The sequence below is a fragment of the Pterocles gutturalis genome, unplaced genomic scaffold (genome assembly GCF_000699245.1).
Source record: "Pterocles gutturalis isolate BGI_N339 unplaced genomic scaffold, ASM69924v1 scaffold11688, whole genome shotgun sequence".
Lineage (NCBI taxonomy): Eukaryota > Metazoa > Chordata > Aves > Pterocliformes > Pteroclidae > Pterocles > Pterocles gutturalis.
The window spans coordinates 303-18268 of NW_010123183.1; the positions used below are offsets into that span (position 1 = coordinate 303).

At 38.1% G+C, this 17966-nt stretch overlaps 1 protein-coding gene across 1 annotated transcript; it reads left to right on the plus strand.

Moving 5' to 3' along the window:
- Positions 1-24: 24 nt before the first annotated feature.
- On the plus strand, positions 25-15458 carry SQLE (squalene epoxidase). The gene is made up of 11 exons (XM_010077812.1): positions 25-311; positions 2420-2672; positions 2967-3147; positions 5820-5916; positions 9132-9245; positions 10817-10988; positions 11278-11373; positions 12170-12312; positions 13400-13496; positions 14025-14112; positions 14895-15458. The coding sequence occupies exons 1-11, from the start codon at positions 27-29 to the stop codon at positions 15085-15087; spliced, it is 1719 nt and encodes a 572-aa protein (XP_010076114.1). The 5' UTR covers positions 25-26; the 3' UTR covers positions 15088-15458.
- The last annotated feature ends 2508 nt before the right edge of the window (positions 15459-17966 follow it).

The following is a 17966-nucleotide window of genomic DNA, read 5'->3' on the forward strand; positions in this document are numbered from 1 at the left end:
CAGGAGCAGTGACCGGTCCCCTCACGATGTGGACCTTTCTGGGCATCGCCTCCTTCATCTACGTGTACAAAAAGTGTGGAGACCTCATGACTTACGCTAATAAGGAGGTGCTGCTCTCCGTGTTGGTGTTTTTCTCCCTCGGCTTGCTGCTATCGTACAGGTACCACTTCAGGGGGCCCAAGCAGCAGCAGCAGCGGAAGACCCACCTGGGGATGCTCTCTGATGTTCTCTCAGCTTTACCGCTTGTTGGCTTCTTCTGGGCCAAACCCACCTCAGGATCTCAACAAGTGGAACAACCCAAATCCAGAAAAGTAAGTTTAATTCGGACCTGGCATGTGGGGTGCAGTGTTCTCCTGCTGTTCACTCTGGCTGCTGTCCTTCTGCCCTGGTGAGGGAAAGGAGCTTTTAGCATTACTTTTGGATGACAAGAGAAACAGTGAAACGTTTAAGTGGTAGATTAAGGGGGTCTGTAGAATCAAATCAAATGTGTTTGAAGAAATATTTGTAGTAAAGGGTTATTATAGCAGAAAAATATCTTCAATTGTCAGTCTCTTGTAGAGATGAAGGACTGGAACATCTCTTCTATGAGGAGAGGCTAAGAGAGTTGGGACTGTTGAGCCTGGAGAAGGCTCAAGGGGATCTCATCAATGTATAGAAATACCTGAAGGGAGGGTGCTAGGAGGACAGAGCCAGGCTGTTGTCAGCGATGTCCAGTGACAAGACCAGAGGCAACGGGCACAGACTGAAACACAGGAGGCTCCCTCTGAACATGAGGGAACAGTTTTTCACTGTGAGGGTGACTGAGCACAGGAACAGGTTGCCCAGGGAGGTTTCAGGGTCTCCATCCTTGGAGGTGTTCAAAATCCTACTGGATGTGGTCCTGGGCAGTCTGCTCTAACTGACCCTGCTTGAGCATGGGGGCTTTGGACCAGATGACATCCCAAAGTCCCTTCCAACCTCAGCTATTCTGTGATCAGCTTCCTAATATGTCTGTATAAAACATATTTGTCTAGACTACTGCAGACACAGTTATTTGAAAATTATTGCTAAACTGTTGCTTGTACAATAGCTACAGGACCTGAGCTCAGATAGTCAGTCTGTTCCAGTGAGCCCAGTGTGAGACTTGCTGTGAGATGTGGAGAGAGCTGTAGTTCATGGCTGGAGCTTAACTGGAGTCCTGCCATCTAAGACTACCAACTGGACGTGCATATTCAGTACATCTGTGGTTTGGCACTGTTTGGCTACTTTCCTGTGTACTTCTGGGCATTGTGAGCTGGGCACTGACCCCTTGCACAAAATAACTTGAAACTATTTTTGGCTGCAAATCAAAGATTATAGGTATTCTTTTTTTTTTTTTTTTTTTTTTTTTTCTTTCTTTCTGGTAAAGCCTGCCTTTACCCCAATTTCTTGTATTATCTGAATTCAGGTAGTTAGTTTTGCGCTCCCTTGCTGAGTGGTAGATATAAGCATGACACTATTCCACTAGAAATTCTGGTGTCAGTGTTGTTCTGGGCATTGTTTCACTGATGCAACCATATTTTTACTGCTGTCAGCCCTGGAGTGCTGAGGCATTTGTGAAAGAGTGAATTGGACTCCATTCCTTATTCTACCAGCTGGAGAAGTGACTTACAGGTTTGCACTGGAATTCCCCTTAGAACTTTTTTTCCCTTTGAAGTGTATGTGATTAGATGCTGTGCAAAGGTACTATAACATAGCCGGTCTTCAAGTACCAGTTTATATGTTAACGTATGTAATCTGATGTATGTCAATTCTTAACAGTTTTAAATGTAGGTGAATGGTAATTTTGCCTGTATTTTTGACTGTTTGATAAGTTTTCATTTCAGCACCACTTCTGCATAACATTTCCCAGGTAGTTGCTTCTGCTGACACTTTTCCATGCTGAGTATTACCATAAGCTGTTATTTTGGTAGGTAGGTTTGCTTACAGTAAAATGAAAGAGAAATAAATTTTCCAGTGAATCTGACAACATTTTCATTGCAACATGCTATGGCCTCCATATAGGAGTGACTCACTGGTATGAAGGCACTGGTGTGTTACTTTATAGAACAAGAATATGGGATAGCCTTGGCTTACTGCCTTTTATAGGAACTTGGCTTTCAGTCTCTCCAAGACTATGGTAGTGGTTTGTCTTTGATCAACATAGCAGTTTTAAGCAAGTGTCTTGATTTTATTTGAGGGGGTGTTGTGTTTAGTTTTCTCTGCTTGTTCTGTTTTTGTTGCATTGTAGAGTACAACTGATTTCAGTTTGGACAAAACTAAACTGGAAGCTGCTCTCCCAGCTACCGATGTGCTCTCAGTCCCCTTGGCCAAAGCAGACCTAGTCCACAGTCAACCCTCTGTCAAGGTTGTGGTACAGACACAATGGCACATGTAACTTTCTTGTCTTTCTTTTCTAAAGGGTAAAAGAGAAGTAAACCTCTCGGATGTATATCTGACAGAGACTGCTACAAATGCAACATTATTACCCCAATACGATCCAGAAATTATCATTGTGGGATCGGGCGTCCTTGGTTCTTCCTTGGCCACAGCACTCTCAAGGGATGGAAGAAAGGTGACTGTGATAGAGAGGGATCTGAAAGAACCTGACAGGATAGTTGGTGAATTGTTGCAACCTGGAGGTTTTAATGCACTTAAAGACTTGGGTCTTGAAGGTGAGTGCATTTCAGAATGTAAATATATCCATAATGCAACAGTTACTACACTCAATTACATTTTTAGAAAAAAGTGTGCCTACAGGGAAAATGAAGAAATACATTATCTATGCTTAATATTTGAATTAAAATTGCTTGAGTATTTCCAGAATGACATTTTGAAAATATTCATCTTCCAACATGTGTGTTTTGATTAAGGAAATTGGACTCTGTGTAAAGAAATACTTTTCATGCATAATTAAGCTTTCTTAAAAAGCCTTTTTTTAATTCATCTGTTGGTTTATATTTTTGCAGATACAGTAGAAGGTATTGATTCACAAATAGTAAATGGTTACATAATTCATGACATAGAGAGCAAGTCGGAGGTTGAAATTCCTTATCCAAGATCTGGAGATGGCCGTGTGGCGAGTGGAAGATCTTTTCATCATGGCCAGTTCATCATGGGTCTCCGAAGGGCAGCTATGGCAGAACCCAAGTGAGTCACGTTATGAACGGCACAGTTGGGGATCCAGAGATTCAGAACCATTGATCCCAGCATCTGTGAGATTCCTTAACCATTTCACTCTGTCCCAACACAGAAGGCTACAAAGAACAAGACCGAGAGAATGTAATGGTTATAGTTACTCGCTCTGATTTCAGTAGACATGTTCATGAGTTGCATGAACATCATATGTTAGCCTTTGGGACAAGTTACTGTTTAAACTATAGGAATATAGGCTTTAAATATTAGGCAAGGTACTGGCCCATCCCTGTGAGAGAACGGTTCAGGGGTAAAGAGTTGATTCTCTTCTACTGATTCTTGGGTTTGTCATTTTACGTAAAGAAGTGACTTCTTCTCAGTGAGCAATGCGTAGAACTTCTTTGGTCAAGAAACAAGTGGCAAATCTGGTATAATTTCTTAGAATCATAGAGTGGTTTGGGTTCAAAGGGACCTTAAAGATCATCTAGTCCAACCCTCCTGCAATGAGCAGGGATATTTACTTCTTCCACTGATGTTATCTGTGGTGCTAGAAATCAAGCTTCTTTTACATTTGCATGTTGTTCTGCTTTTTCCAATAACAAGAGGACAAGAAAAATAACTAGAAAGGAGTGCTAAATGGAGGTAGTTCTTTCCAGTTATTAATATCTGTTCTTCAGAATCTTGAAGACACCTTTTCTTCCTAATGAAATAAAAATTAGTGTTTGGTATTTCTTCTTTAACTGATTGCTTTCTTTTATACAAGAGATGAGAAAGAAACTTTTATTGAAACCAAATATTCTAGGTGCTGTTTGCTGCAGGGGTTTTGTTTGTTTGTTTGTTTTGTCTTTTTTTCCCCCCTAAATAATACTTACAAGGGAAACAATGCTTTATCATCTTTTTACCTTACATGTCTTTATTCTGAACTGGGAAGTTGCATTTTCCTATCATGCTTGTTATATCATATGAATTACTAAAAGTAGCACTAAAAAAATAGCAGCTCTGTAGTACAGTTGAAGTTAATGACAACCATGTTTACTAGCTATAAAAGCTAAGGCTTTGTTGTTGAGGTTCAAGTTCAGTGAAATTTGTGCTCCTATTTGTTCAACTTACGGGAAAACTCCAGTAGCTGTACATAGTCTTTGAAGCAGAAACTTACAAAAGCTAATGTTTGTGACTTTAATTCAATTCTTTCCCCTTTTTCCACACTAATGTTCATTTTGTTTATGTTTGCTTTCCATTTTAATTGTAGCATAGAAAACTGCATGTTAAATTAAGATGAGGGAGAGATCAAGAACTCTTAATAGTGCCATGAGGCTTCGTTTTTCATCTCAAAGCTTGCGAAAATATAGGGGATAATTATTACTGATTAATATATTCTCTTTATAAGTACTAGGCATTATGAATTTATTTCAGAGGAGTAAAATTAATTTTGCAGAGGAAGGAGGTCAGGCTTATTAATTAATCATTAATTATTTTTATAGTTGGTAAGAAGCAGAAAAAAGAAATGAGCACTTACTTAGATAAATGAAATGACAACTGTAAAATAAATTGTAAGCCGATAGCATCTGCAGAACTCTGATTCACCTGCTATTAACCTGACATGTGTCTGTACTCCCTTGCTGTTGAAGTTTCTGTTAGTGTGCTTACTACACATAACCATTCATATTTTGATACAGCTAACCTGCCTGTTGCCAGGCAAATTAAGGTAGTCAAAAACTGCTCAGAAATTTCTGTGCTGGCTGACATGAAGAAAAGACATTAATTCAATTGCTTATGTTCCCTCTGAGAGCCTAAAATATCAAGCTGTTGTATTCTCACACAGACCTTTAGCTCACTTCTCCAAGTTGTGGAATTCCATCGAGATATGAAAATATTTGTGAGGGAGAGAGAGTGTCTGTTTCGAGCTGCTAAGTCTGAACTGCGAGGATCAGATTTAACAGCTCAGACCCAACGAGGGATATAAGTTTACAGAGATTCAATTAGTGAACATCAAATAACTCTGGTTGGGAGGTAGAGGTAAGGGATGCTCAGTTCAAACTCCGAACATAAACATTAGCAGAACTTTAAAAGCATAAATAGCAAAAAAAAAAAAAAAAAAAAAGTAGTTATCCTGAATTCCTGGGGTGAAAAGCTGGATGTCTCCATCCTAAAAAGTTTAGATTATTTTGGACTACCCTGAGAATTAGGTACCTCACTTTGATCTATTGTACATGTTAAGTGTTGAAGTGCTACTTTGGATCTTGCTCCTGAATTCTGCTTAGAGTTAGGTCTCACCCATGCTGTCAGCCTGTTCCACCGTTTAGCAGGGATCACTCAATCAGCTGCCTGATGTCTGACCATTATTAGGTGTCAGACTCCTCTCTACATCTCTCGCATGGCCTTGGAGCACCTGAAATACAGCTGGGTTTTCTGCTAAGTGGTAGGGTGTTTAAGATAAGTGCTACAGTTTTAGAATAATCTCAGGTATCAGACCAAATGGCAGTGTTGAACTGAAATTAATGACAAGCACTTTTTATGTGTCTTCTGAAAGTGGCCAAGAACACGTCTTCGTAAAATTTAAACCAACTGTTTGTGCAGGCAGAGTCAAGATCAGTGAAAATCTGGTTTTCTTTCTGTGTCTAGTGCCTTGAAATGTTGGCATCATTAATCCTCTGCCATTTTGCTCTAACCCCTCCATTTTCTTTCAGTGCAAAATTCATTGAGGGGACTGTGTTACAATTGCTTGAGGAAGATGACTGTGTCGTGGGTGTTCAGTACAAGGACAAAGAAACTGGAGACACTAAGGTAAGACAGTTTTCTGCTATGTTCTTTGTTAAACTTGAGAAAATTGAGGGTTGGTTTATACATATATATACACAAAAATTTTAAAACCCCTCTATTTTGGAGCACTGGTACAGAAATAATGCAATTTTCAAGAAAGAGAAACCTTTACTAAAGGGAGATTACTTTCTAGTGGATACAATCCCAGCATATAGGAATTCTAACTTGTTGTGCAGCTTCTGCTTTCAGTGTCTCTGGGGAATTCAGATCATTATTTCTTTCAATATTATATGTCTGGAGTTTAAAATCTTTGGAGAGTTACTGGTGGAAAAAACCAATCTATTAAGATTTGTGCTTTGTGGATGTGTAATGGTCTACATTTCCACATATACTGCCACCATCGGCTGAGGTCTCTGAAAATAAGAAGATAGGCAGTGCCTATTCATAGACATAGCTCTGTCCAGTCATTTCTTGGATCACAGAAAGAGAGATCTGGCCTGTTTTAATTGTGTCACTGATTTGATTAATGTTCTTTGCCTCAACTAATACTAAACTGCTGGCTAAATGCTATGAAACTGTGTGAACTTAAAAAGTTTAGGAAAGAGCAGTCTAGGTAAAATGTCTGTGCTGATGTTCTGGATATATTGCCTGTTCTCTAGAAAAGCCAAATTTGTAATCTCCTTTGTTGACTTTAAAATTCATTTGCTGCCTGAAGTTATGTAGCGGCGTGTTAAGATGTGCTCTGATGGGTAAGATTGGAATCTCCTGCCTGTGCTCGGCTGCCCTCCGTATACAAAATTGAGAAAGTTCCTGAGTAGTTGGAAGATCCTGCCCTGAGCATTACTAACAAAATCTCTCATCTTTAGGTCATTTAGAAATGGCAATGTTGGTATAAAACCATATGTAAGAGAGCCTTTTAAAAGTCCTTGCCCAAGACGTAGGACAGCAAGCTGCTTTTTCAGACCCTCTTCAGGCAAATTGCATTTCAGCCCACTTGGTGGCAAAGTGCTGTAAGTAGGAAGCTGTAAGAGAGCTGAGTGGGAACAACATCCTTGACCTCTCTTTAGGTAGCTGGAGGAAGGGGGAGTTGCGAGTCCTGTTGCCTGGTCTGTCTCACATGTCATGTAAAATTAATAAAACCATATTAGGAGATCCGCTTCAGTAGAACAGACTATTGAATCACACATGGATACTGAAAGATAGGGAGTTTGGAGAAGAGGAGGTTTTTTGGGGGGTGGGGTGGTTTGTTTTGGTTTTTTTTCCTAAATCCAAGTTGCTTTATCATCCAGCAATGCAGAAGGTTTGGTTTGGTTTGGTTTGTTTGGGGATGGAGTGGACTCGTGCATATTTTGCTTTGAGATTTGTTTCTAAGCTTTACAGGCTTGTGGATGTTGTTGTAATTTTAAGTGTGACTTATTTGACCAGCAATAGGGCGACCAGTGTTTTAGCCTGAATCTTTCCTAAGAGCATGGATGTTGTTCTTAAGGCTTCCAGTTTTCTGACTGTATAATGGGGATAAACAAATTCTTGTTTTGCTCTGAATGCTGAAGTTCTCTGACTGGAAAGAGCTGTTTCATTTGCTGGCCTAGATCTCCTTTGATTTTTAGAAATCTAGTGTAAGAAATTTCCACTAAACATTTCTTCTCAGCTGTGTTTCTCTACCTGTGACTTTTTACAGCTGGGAAACTACTTGGGGGAAAAAAAAAAAAAAACCAAACAAACCAAAAACAAGCAAAAAAACCCTGTTTATGTTCCTTAGCCTGCTTTCATAAAGAAAGGAGGCTGATCTATGTGTATGATTATTTTTCTGTTCTCTCCGTCCCTGTTGTCCACCACATTACCTTTGAGATTTTTTTTCCCTTAAATGAGGTTCAAATTAGCCAGTACACTAAAAGTCAACTTATAGAATTCATCAAAACCAGACAACTAAATAGAGCTAAGGTCTTAGCGTGTTGACTGTGGAAAAACTGTAGCATGAATGTTCAGGTCATTAGAAGCCAGAGAACCCATACAGGCAGGTGACTTTTGCTCTGATTGTGGGAATAATTAGAGCTTGACATCATCTGAAACAGGAATCTATTGGAAAGAAGGCTTCGTCAGCTCTGCTCAGGAGCTCACTTCTCTACAAGCTCAGACACCATGAACATGTATTATTTTACTCAGCTCTAGTCTCACCTGATTTTGTCCAACTTCCCTTCCCACAGCAAAAGCTGTAAGGATTGTGTGACACAAGTGACTGAGTCCATCCCTGTGCAGGAGAGAACTGCTCAGAGGAACCCATTCACAGACTGACTCACCAGATCCTTCCATCCAACAGCAGAATATTTCCCAGGAGTACTAATGAAGCATGATGTGCCTTGTTACTTACATCCTGAAAGCTTAAAAGGAAAACTGTTTGTTTTTTTTTTTCTGCTTATAACAAATGTATGAGATTGTTGAAGACCAAGGACTAATGCTCAGTATGAATGTATAATTATTTCAAGTTAAATCACTGAGTATACTGACACTGAGAAAGCTATAGGTAGAAGGAAACATCTGTGTGCTTTCTAGTATAATAATGTCATATAACAGTAAAATGCTAAAAAATATACTTTATTAATTGGAATAATTTGCTTATGTTAGAGAACAATGTATGTGTTCAACATTAGGAATTTGTGCATGTGTTTAGGCTGAACTTAATCAATTTACTCAGATTTTATTTTGTATTTTGTCTATATATACTATTTGTTCTTATAGTTCCTGAGTATACTAGGAACTGCTTAGAGTTCACTGCTTGGTCTTTTAAAAGAAGATCTTGGTACACTTGCTGCATTTCAGTTTGTTACCCTTCAGTTTGGTTTTGTTTAGTTGTTTATTCTTTAATTTAAAATTTCTTTGTTTTCTCTTCTGAAAAGCATTATAGGCCGAAGGAAGCAATTACTCGACTTTCTTGTCTATTTTATATCCAAGTTCCCACACAGTCCCCATAACTATGTTGTCTGAACATGTCTAAAAAAGTTAGAATATTGTTAGATCAACATTTAGAGGAAATAGAGTTAAATATGAATATGAGGAAGGCAAAAAACACTTTATTTTTTAATCCCTGTATTATAAATATGGTCTGTGATCTTCTTATATGTTTATTGTTTTGTAGAACATCTAATGTACAATTGAAAATGAGAGTTTAGGAGTTGTTTCCCACTGTTCTGAAGCAAAATTGAAAATGCTGTATCTTTTTTCATTTTTTCTTTATCCTGCAGGAACTTCATGCAGCACTTACTGTTGTAGCTGATGGACTTTTCTCCAAGTTTAGAAAAAACTTGGTCTCCAACAAAGTTACTGTTTCATCCCATTTTGTTGGTTGCATTTTGAAGGTAACTTTTGTGTATAATACTAAGTAGGCCAATATGCTACTGCTCTTAATGTGGGTCTGAATTTCACAGAATATTTAGTTGTTCATTCTCTTTTCCAACAGAATCAATTAGAACGATGCTTTAGATATTGATGCAGCTGTTCTTTCAGTTTCTGTGTCCTTTTGAGGAGTTCTTTGAAATTTTGGTCTATGTTTTTAACTGTGAAATTAATGATGCATACTCCATTCCAGCTCTAGGATAGTTGAACTTGCTATGTCAGAGTTAACATATTTGGTACAGTTGCAGATCAGATTTTCAACTTTTAAAACACTTCTAAGTAACAGTTTTGGTTTTTTTGTTTTTGTTTTTTTTTTTAAGTGGATATTGTTGCTAAAAGTTAGATTTCTGGATTTAAGAGAGAAGTACAGTGTTAATCTTAAGCAAATAATTGAACAAGGGAGGGGTTAAAAAAATGGATTAGGATAAACTGAGCACTGGACTCACTAGACCAGGTCATAGAATATACATTTTTTTTTTTTAAGAAAAAAAAATTCAGCATCTCATATCAGGTAGTGCTATGTGCACTATTAGTGCTGTATCTTATATAGCGCTAATTTCTGGATTAGGCACCACTGCAAAGCTTGAAGCCCGTTTGTACAATTATTTCCCTGGATAGAGCTGCTTTGACTGGTTAGCATTAAGATATCGATGGCTAAGATGATGACACTCAATACTTACAGCACTTGTTCAGGGAGCAGAAATCTTGAGTTTTAGATCATCCTAGCAGCTGTGGGTCAAGCCACCTATGTTTTGTACTCCACAAGAATACTCAAACTGCTTCTGAGGGAAGGTGGGGTACCTTGTAACCAGGTACACACATACCTTCAGGACCTATACATTTTTAAGAGAGAAAGTGGGAATCTAGGTTCATAGCTGGGTGGTTGGAGAACTTGGGTAGAAAACTTGGCTGGGTCTTGCCCTCTGTGGCTGCTGCAATAACCATTGGATGAACAGCAAAAATAATGAAGGGAGAAGGAACCAAATCTACAGAACTGTCACTGGGCTGGGAACGCTGGCTTGGAGGAACTTCAGTACTCTTTGGGTCCCTAACCCCGTTACCACTGCCCGAGTGTCCCCTGTCTCTCTACTTTTGGAAACTTGTTTAAGACCTAGTTAGATAGGACCCTGTGATTCTTCCTCAGTTGGTACTTCCATGGAGTTGTATGCAGACTAGTGTGTGTCCCTCCCACCACTTTCTTTATAGAAACAAAATGATCTTACCGAAACCTACTACATTGATTACATTAGAGGTTTTCAATGGCATGTATATTAGTGAGGTGTATTCAAATGAAATGTATAACTTAACATATATTCTAGTAAATATTAAAATGTATTGCCAAAATACATTCTGAAGTTCAGAACTTCATTTTTGAAAACACTTCTCTTATTAATTTAAAGACAAGAATAACACAAACTTAATATTCCTTAATAATATGATAGGGCATTTTATTTCAAAGTATTTCAGAAAATGATTCTGTATATCTGAAGTTCAATATCCTTTCAATCTTTCTTCCCCTTCTTTTCTTTTTAAGGATGCACCACAGTTTAAAGCTGATTATGCTGAACTTGTTTTAGCTAAAACTAGTCCAGTGCTGATCTATCGGATTTCTTCAACTGAGACTCGGGTCCTTGTTGATATTCGAGGGGAAATGCCAAAAAATTTAAAACAATACATGATTGACAACATTCATCCACAGCTACCTGGTAAGTCTAGAAAGATTTCCATCCGTAACTGTCACAATTAAATGTGCCAAAAAAGGCACATTTCATTGACTCCATTGAACTGTGCGGGCTTTTTCCATGTGTGCAGTTACTGTTTCAGTAAGCATTCACCCTTCTTCAATTACACATCAAATAGCAGTTTGATCAGCTCCCATCTGTTAGGTCAGCAATTCAGAAGGATTATATCTCTAAGAAGAGGTTAAAATGGGTTGCATGCAAATTATTTTAGATTCTGTCTAAGTAGTGTAACTAAAATATTTGTTTATTGCAGATCATTTAAAGGAACCATTCCTAATAGCAGTTCAGAATGATCGTTTAAGGACTATGCCAGCCAGCTTCTTGCCTCCTTCAGCTGTTAACAAAAAAGGTGTGTATTGTGGGAAAAAAGGAGGAAAAAAAGCATTATAAACTTCTTCTGGGACTTAATGCTTTGTTGTCATAGACATGGGTTTGTTGTTCAAATCTGTCTCATAATTCTTCTGTGAAAAATAATATTTTGAAAATGTGCACCTTGGGCATAGTTTAACTGGAATGTTTATATGGGCACCAGACTTCAGATCAGTGCCTGCTTTTTTAAGTTTAAATCACTCAGCTGCTCAAGCTCATTTAGGTCAAAAAGACTCAAAGGTCTTTTTAAGGAAAACTTGATTAAAAAAGGAAAGAAATTACCTTGAAAAGTGTGTGTGTGTGTGTGTGTGTGTGTGTTCTTTGACACACGCACATGCATGCCTATAGGGAAAGCAAATATTTTGACCTTAATCATCTTAAAAGCCTTTTTAAGCCTGTTAATTTCAAGACAACCTTTTTTTTCCCGTTTTTTCACATTTTTTCTTTTTTTCCTGTTTTCCTTTTTTCCTTTTTCCTTTTTTCCTTTTTTCCTTTTTCCTTTTTTCCTTTTTTCCTTTTTTCCTTTTCTTCCTTTTTTCCTTTTTCCTTTTTTTCCTTTTTTTCCTTTTTACCCTTTTTTTCCATTTTTTCACTTTTTTTCCCTTTTTTCCTTTTTTTTCCTTTTTTTTCTTTTTAAATTTCTAGTTGTTATTCATCTTACTTTCTCATGGGAATGAATTCTTAGTAAGTTTGATTTTTTAAAAAAATAGAGGGTTTGAGTTCTAAGATTACATAATGGTCATGTAGTATCCCATTAATTTTTCTCTTCTGCCTAGGTGTTCTTCTTTTAGGAGATGCATATAATATAAGACACCCTTTAACTGGTGGAGGAATGAGTGTTGTTTTAAATGATGTTAAAATATGGAGAAGGTTGTTCCAGGATATTCCAGACCTTTATGAAGATTCTGATATTCTTAAGGTGAACCTTTATTTTGGACTTGAGACAGCTTTTGCTGCAATTTAATGACACTTAAGTTTTATGCAACTCAGGGACATGTAAGTTATTAGCGAGGCACGGCAGTTTTCAAATCTTTGGACAGGTAAATTATACTTCAGGCATTCACTAGCAAGCAGAGCTGTGATAAGCGAGTGCTATGGCTGTGTGGCAAAGGCAGATTGAAAACTGTGCTTACTGACCTCTCTCGGTTTGCTTAAGGAGACTGGAGTGCTATGTCTAGTCAGCAGCTTTGCTAGTACAATCTGATATTCCCATATTAGTCGTGTATTTGTAATGCAGATTGATTATAAGTGGGATGAGTTTGAACCGTTACACTGGTGTGAGTGGTTCTTACTCAAGACGCATCTCAATGCTGTGCTAGCCTCTTGACTGCTGCCTTAATCTCACAGTAGTAAGTTAGAAGACATCCTTCTTTCCCGGGAATTATCACAATCAGTGTTGATGCTGGGTTTATTTTTTCAGTGAGATTTAGACCCTAAATTCTGATCAGTAGATGAGATTTCTCATTTATTTGTTTACTGCGTCTAAGCAGGTTGGGCATATTGACTTGGCTAAATGACAGCTAGACTAATTATAGACTACAAGGAAATTATTCAAAAAGTGTATTTGAAAATTGAGAAGTGCTCAGAGGGGCCCTGAACATAAGGACAACCCAGGACTTACCTGACCAAATGCAGATACTTACATCTGAGCTACTTACCTCAGACTTTCAGTTATCTCCTACTTTTTCTCAATGAGCAGAGAGAACTAGATGAGTGTTATCCTTCAAGTTTCTGACCTAGCCCCAGCCACCTACTACAAGATGAGATGAAGCACACCCTGGAACTACCTCTTTTTTTTTTTAAATATATTTCGTGTAAGAGAAGCCTAGGTAACTGGTTTGACAAGTTTCCAAAGTTCCTTAATGACCTAGCTTGGAACTGATCTAGTCTATCACCAAATCCACCCTACATTTTCACATGAGTATGACTCTAACCACTTGTTTGGGAATCTTTTGAATGCTCTTCTGTATTTACTGACAGAAATACTTTTTTTTTTCCTTTTTCAGGCAAAAAGAACATTTTACTGGGCAAGAAAAAAATCTCATTCTTTTGTAGTGAATGTTCTTGCCCAGGCACTTTATGAACTCTTTTCTGGCACAGATGGTAAATATATTTTAAAGATAACTTCTGAGTAATTACAATTTGGTAAATAAATATGTCTGGGGAGGGGATGTGTATGTGCACGAGCATATATCCATGTGTTTGTGTATATATACATATATATATGTATGTATATATGTATATTGATATATATTAAAAATATATCAATCAAGGGATTTTAATTAGTTAGCTTGTGTTCTCTGCCTAGCTGGCTAGTTCTAGTGTCATGTAAACTGAGTTTTAGCAATGTGAAGGAAAGTCAGGAGTTAGTATTTTAAAAAGAAGACAAAAACCCTACCAACAACAAAAAAAACCCAGAAACCACTTATTGTTTAATACTAACTGACACAAGAATATATAGGTATTCTATAAGACTATCCTTTACTTAAATAAAACTAGCTCAAAATGCAGCTGAATTTAACAGAACAACAGGTACCAAAGTCCTGGACTTAATATCACTGTTGTATATGCTGCAAAAGTTTTCAGTATGTGTTGAATGAATTTGTTGAGTCATTTTAATTCATTTTGTAGATTCCTTGCATCAGCTAAAGAAAGCCTGTTTCCATTACTTCAGACTTGGTGGAGAATGTGTCTCGGGTCCCGTTGGATTGCTGTCTGTGTAAGTTCAGCATGCTAGTGATAGTTAATGTGAACTGGGTCGAGCATTGTGAGTTTCTGAGGATCTGCTTTACTCCCAATCAGTCAGCTCTGCACAGGGAGAATGGTCCACATGAGCCTATATATTTAGGATTATCCTAAAGGTTGGAGCTTTATTAGAAGCAGTGTCTTTAAACGCTGACTCCTTTTTTTTTTTTTTCTTTGTAAAAAATGCCACTAGAAGATGGAGAGAAGTTAATGTAGGTGGCATGGGAGTTTGAATGAGGTAGAGGGGTCCAGCCTAGCAGAGGAGCTGGTGGAGATGTTTCATGCTTGAGAATACGATGAGGTCTCCCATAAAAGAGCATAAGGAACTGGGAAATTGGTAACTATCAAGGTGTTTTGAATGACCCCTCAGAAACCAGTGAATGCACAATAAATCATACTACTTTGAACATGTGAAAATGTTTGCTTTTCTATTTTTTGCCTTTTTGGAATGAGAGGTTAAACTGATAGAGCCTGTTGAGAGTAATCCCCTGGGGGTTTGATAAAGGCAGACACAGACTACTGGAAATGAAGAGAAAGCAGCAGTGTATGCTGGCTGTACTGCAGAAAGGAATCCAGGGTGTGCAGCTCCAAGACAACCAAGTTTTTATTTTTCAATTGAGACGCCAGGATCAGAGCTGCCTAAATTGGAGGGCTGTGTGTAATCTTGAGTGGAGATCTCTATTTGTAAAACAAAAATTTGTCAGTGCTTACTGATTCTATTTATTTACATGCTTTATCTCTTTATTTTTAATACAGGTTATCTCCTAAACCAATGGTACTGATTGGCCACTTCTTTGCTGTGGCATTATACGCTGTTTATTTCTGCTTTAAGTCAGAGTCCTGGATCACCATGCCTCGAGCGTTTTTCAGTAGTGGAGCTATTCTTTACCGGAGCTGTTCTGTAATATTTCCACTTATTTACTCTGAAATGAAGTATTTAGTCTATTAAAATCCAGGGGAAAATGACTGGAGGAAGAAAACACAAAAATCACGAGGCCTTCAAAATCTTTGGACATGTGCTATTTAATATTGTGTTATGTTTTCTTCTCTTCAAAATGCAATTTCCTTGATAAGGATTTGACTTAATTTTGGTTTTGTGGTTATATACATGTATATTATATGTAAATACTCTTTTCTTTGCAATTAAAGTTCAAAAAATGAGTTAGCTGTTTACAAGGACCGTAATGAAGTGTTGACATGTGGTAGGTAATTGCCAGTTTTGTCAGAATTTCATTCCTTGCTTTATCCATTGCCGACTGCACCACTAATATTAATAAACTGAGAAGTGAAAACTGTAAACCATATGCTGCTATTCTCTTTCATGCTTTTTTTTCTGTTCAGTAGTTCCATAGGTTGTTTCTTTATTGCTGTGAAATATTGTAACATTCTTGATTTGGGTTATTTCGTTATTTCATTAGGATTGGCCTCTGTTCTTTTTCATTGCAGCTAAGATCTTAGTCTACTGACACTTAAAAGGACACTGTAAAGGATTTCAGATCTTGAAGTGTCACCGTATCTTTACGGCACTGTCACAAGTTCCATGTTGCTCCTCTGAAATCATTCTTTACAGAATTAATTTAAAAAGTAATAAGCAAAGCATAGTTATGTTGGCTACTACATTGCACTCAGGTTTTGAAACTTCCTATCTCACTTCCTTTTAAAAACTTTATTTTTTTTTGAGGGGTTACTTGGTGTGTGTGCAATTGAAGTGTAAGACTGCCACAAACTGAGGCACAGCAACAAACTACATCCACAGAAACAAATTCACTCCAGGCTATTTCCGGTCAACTGTAAAGTAATCTTTAATACTACTTCTTAAAATTCATGAGAAGTACCATGAAAGTGTCCTTTTAATACTTGGAGTATGGTTTTCTTCCCTGTAGAAATTATGGCATGCTAGGAAAGAGTTCATGTCCCTTACTGTTGGTCACTGTTCCTCTCAATGTTATCTTTATCATGCTTTCCTTTGTTCTTGTGTATTTTCATTTTTCCTTAGCTTTCTTCTGATTGCTGTGTGTATCGCTGTATAGCTGTCCTGTTTTGGCTTGCCTACACAATCACGCATCAGCGCAGCCAACAGCTTAGAGAACAGTAACATGTTTTTCTGTACCCGCAAAACTTTGACTGTATCTTTTGAAAATGACAGATTGCATAAGCTGTACATAAACATACATTTTATGTTGGACTGTGAAAAAAAATCTGTGGAGAGGCTTTTTTAGTATTTTATTTGACAGCCATTTCAAATGACCTTTTCTTTTCCAGAAGCAAAAGTATGTATATTTTTCTAACCATATCACTTTTGATACCCTCTTGAAACTACACACGTCATGAATATGTCTGTGTTTAAACTTTAGGGTAAAGTACTAATATTTTCAAAATTCATTATATGTGGTAACTAAATGATGCCCCTTTAAGGGCATACAAAGTTTGCAGAATTTATACAAGTGTTTTCAAAATTTGTGACAATTTAGAAAGTATTGATTAATTTTACATTTTCTATTTTTTTATATTATTTGCAGTCAGTCTCTTTAAAGTCAAGGATAAACAATCCTGAGCCAAATACAGATCCTCAGCTAACTTAAATAAAAAGTTATGATACCTGTAGATTATTTTTTGTCGTGCATGTCTGGTTAATGAGTTTTGTTAGGTCCTGATTTATCAGGAAATACCAGTGTACTTAAGTTTACATATATGTTTAAGCTTTTTTTTCCTGTCTTTTCTTGAACCTGGTGCCTGGTTAAGTGTCTTGGTGATCGGGGCAACAGTCACTTGTTGGAAGTTACCATAGGGGAAAGAAAAATCTTGTGTGTGTTTGTGAAGAAGAGCACCGTGAAAGTATGACTCATGAAATGGTTACATGCCTTGTCCTCAGGACAAGGTGAGGGACTTACTTTGAAGAATCAAACAAACCAGGATCATTTGGGCACAGGGCAGCACAGGATGTGGGCTTCCAGCTGAAATGATTGATGAGTTTGTCTTCAGTAGTGTCTGATAGCATGGGCTGGGCTCCCACTGCAGCTGGTCAGTGGCACGCAGCAGTGCTTTGCTCTGGTGAAAGAAAGTCGTGGGGCAGAATTTCAAGCTCTGTTCTGTAGTCCCTGGCTGTGGGGTTTTTCTCAGGGACGAGAGACAACTCATCTCTCGAGTTGTCTCGAGAGGCAGGGGCAAGGGGCAACAGCAGAATTCACGTAAGAAACAGTTCTTGAGCCAAATAAGAGTAAAAAGAGTGAAGTTGGCAGTGAGCAGGCAATGTCTGTAGGTAACATGGAATCTAACACCATCTAATGCTAGCCAAAGCTTGCAGCAGGCAGTCTGGAAGAGTCCTGGTTTTCATTTTCTACACCTATATGCTGCAAGGTGAAGCAGTATGCCAGGAAAGATGTGTCACAGGCATGGTTCAGAATCTGAGAGGAACACAATGCATACGTATTTGGTGCAACTTGTGAGTTGTCTATCTATCTGCAAACCTGAAGAGGTTAGTTCTGAGGGTTTGTACACTGCAAAGCTGAATGCTGTCCCGTACCCTTACCAGAGCACCCAGATAAGTGCTGTGGGCACAGAAGACACGTGCTGGGCATACGTGGTTATCCCCAGATTCCAGCACTGGTGCAGCTGCAGCTAACAGCAGAAGGAACAAGAGAAGGAGCTGTGTAGTGGTGAGATCATGATTGCTGACAAGGTGCAAGAGTGTGAGCAGTTGCTAGCGGTGGGGAGGAAGGAAGGATCCGTTGTTGCCTTCTCTGCTGGTCTGCTGGTCTGGAGGCTTGTTCATCGGTGGGGAGGTGGGTCACGCAGGCAAGTGTCACATTTCTTGCAGTTTACTTGAGA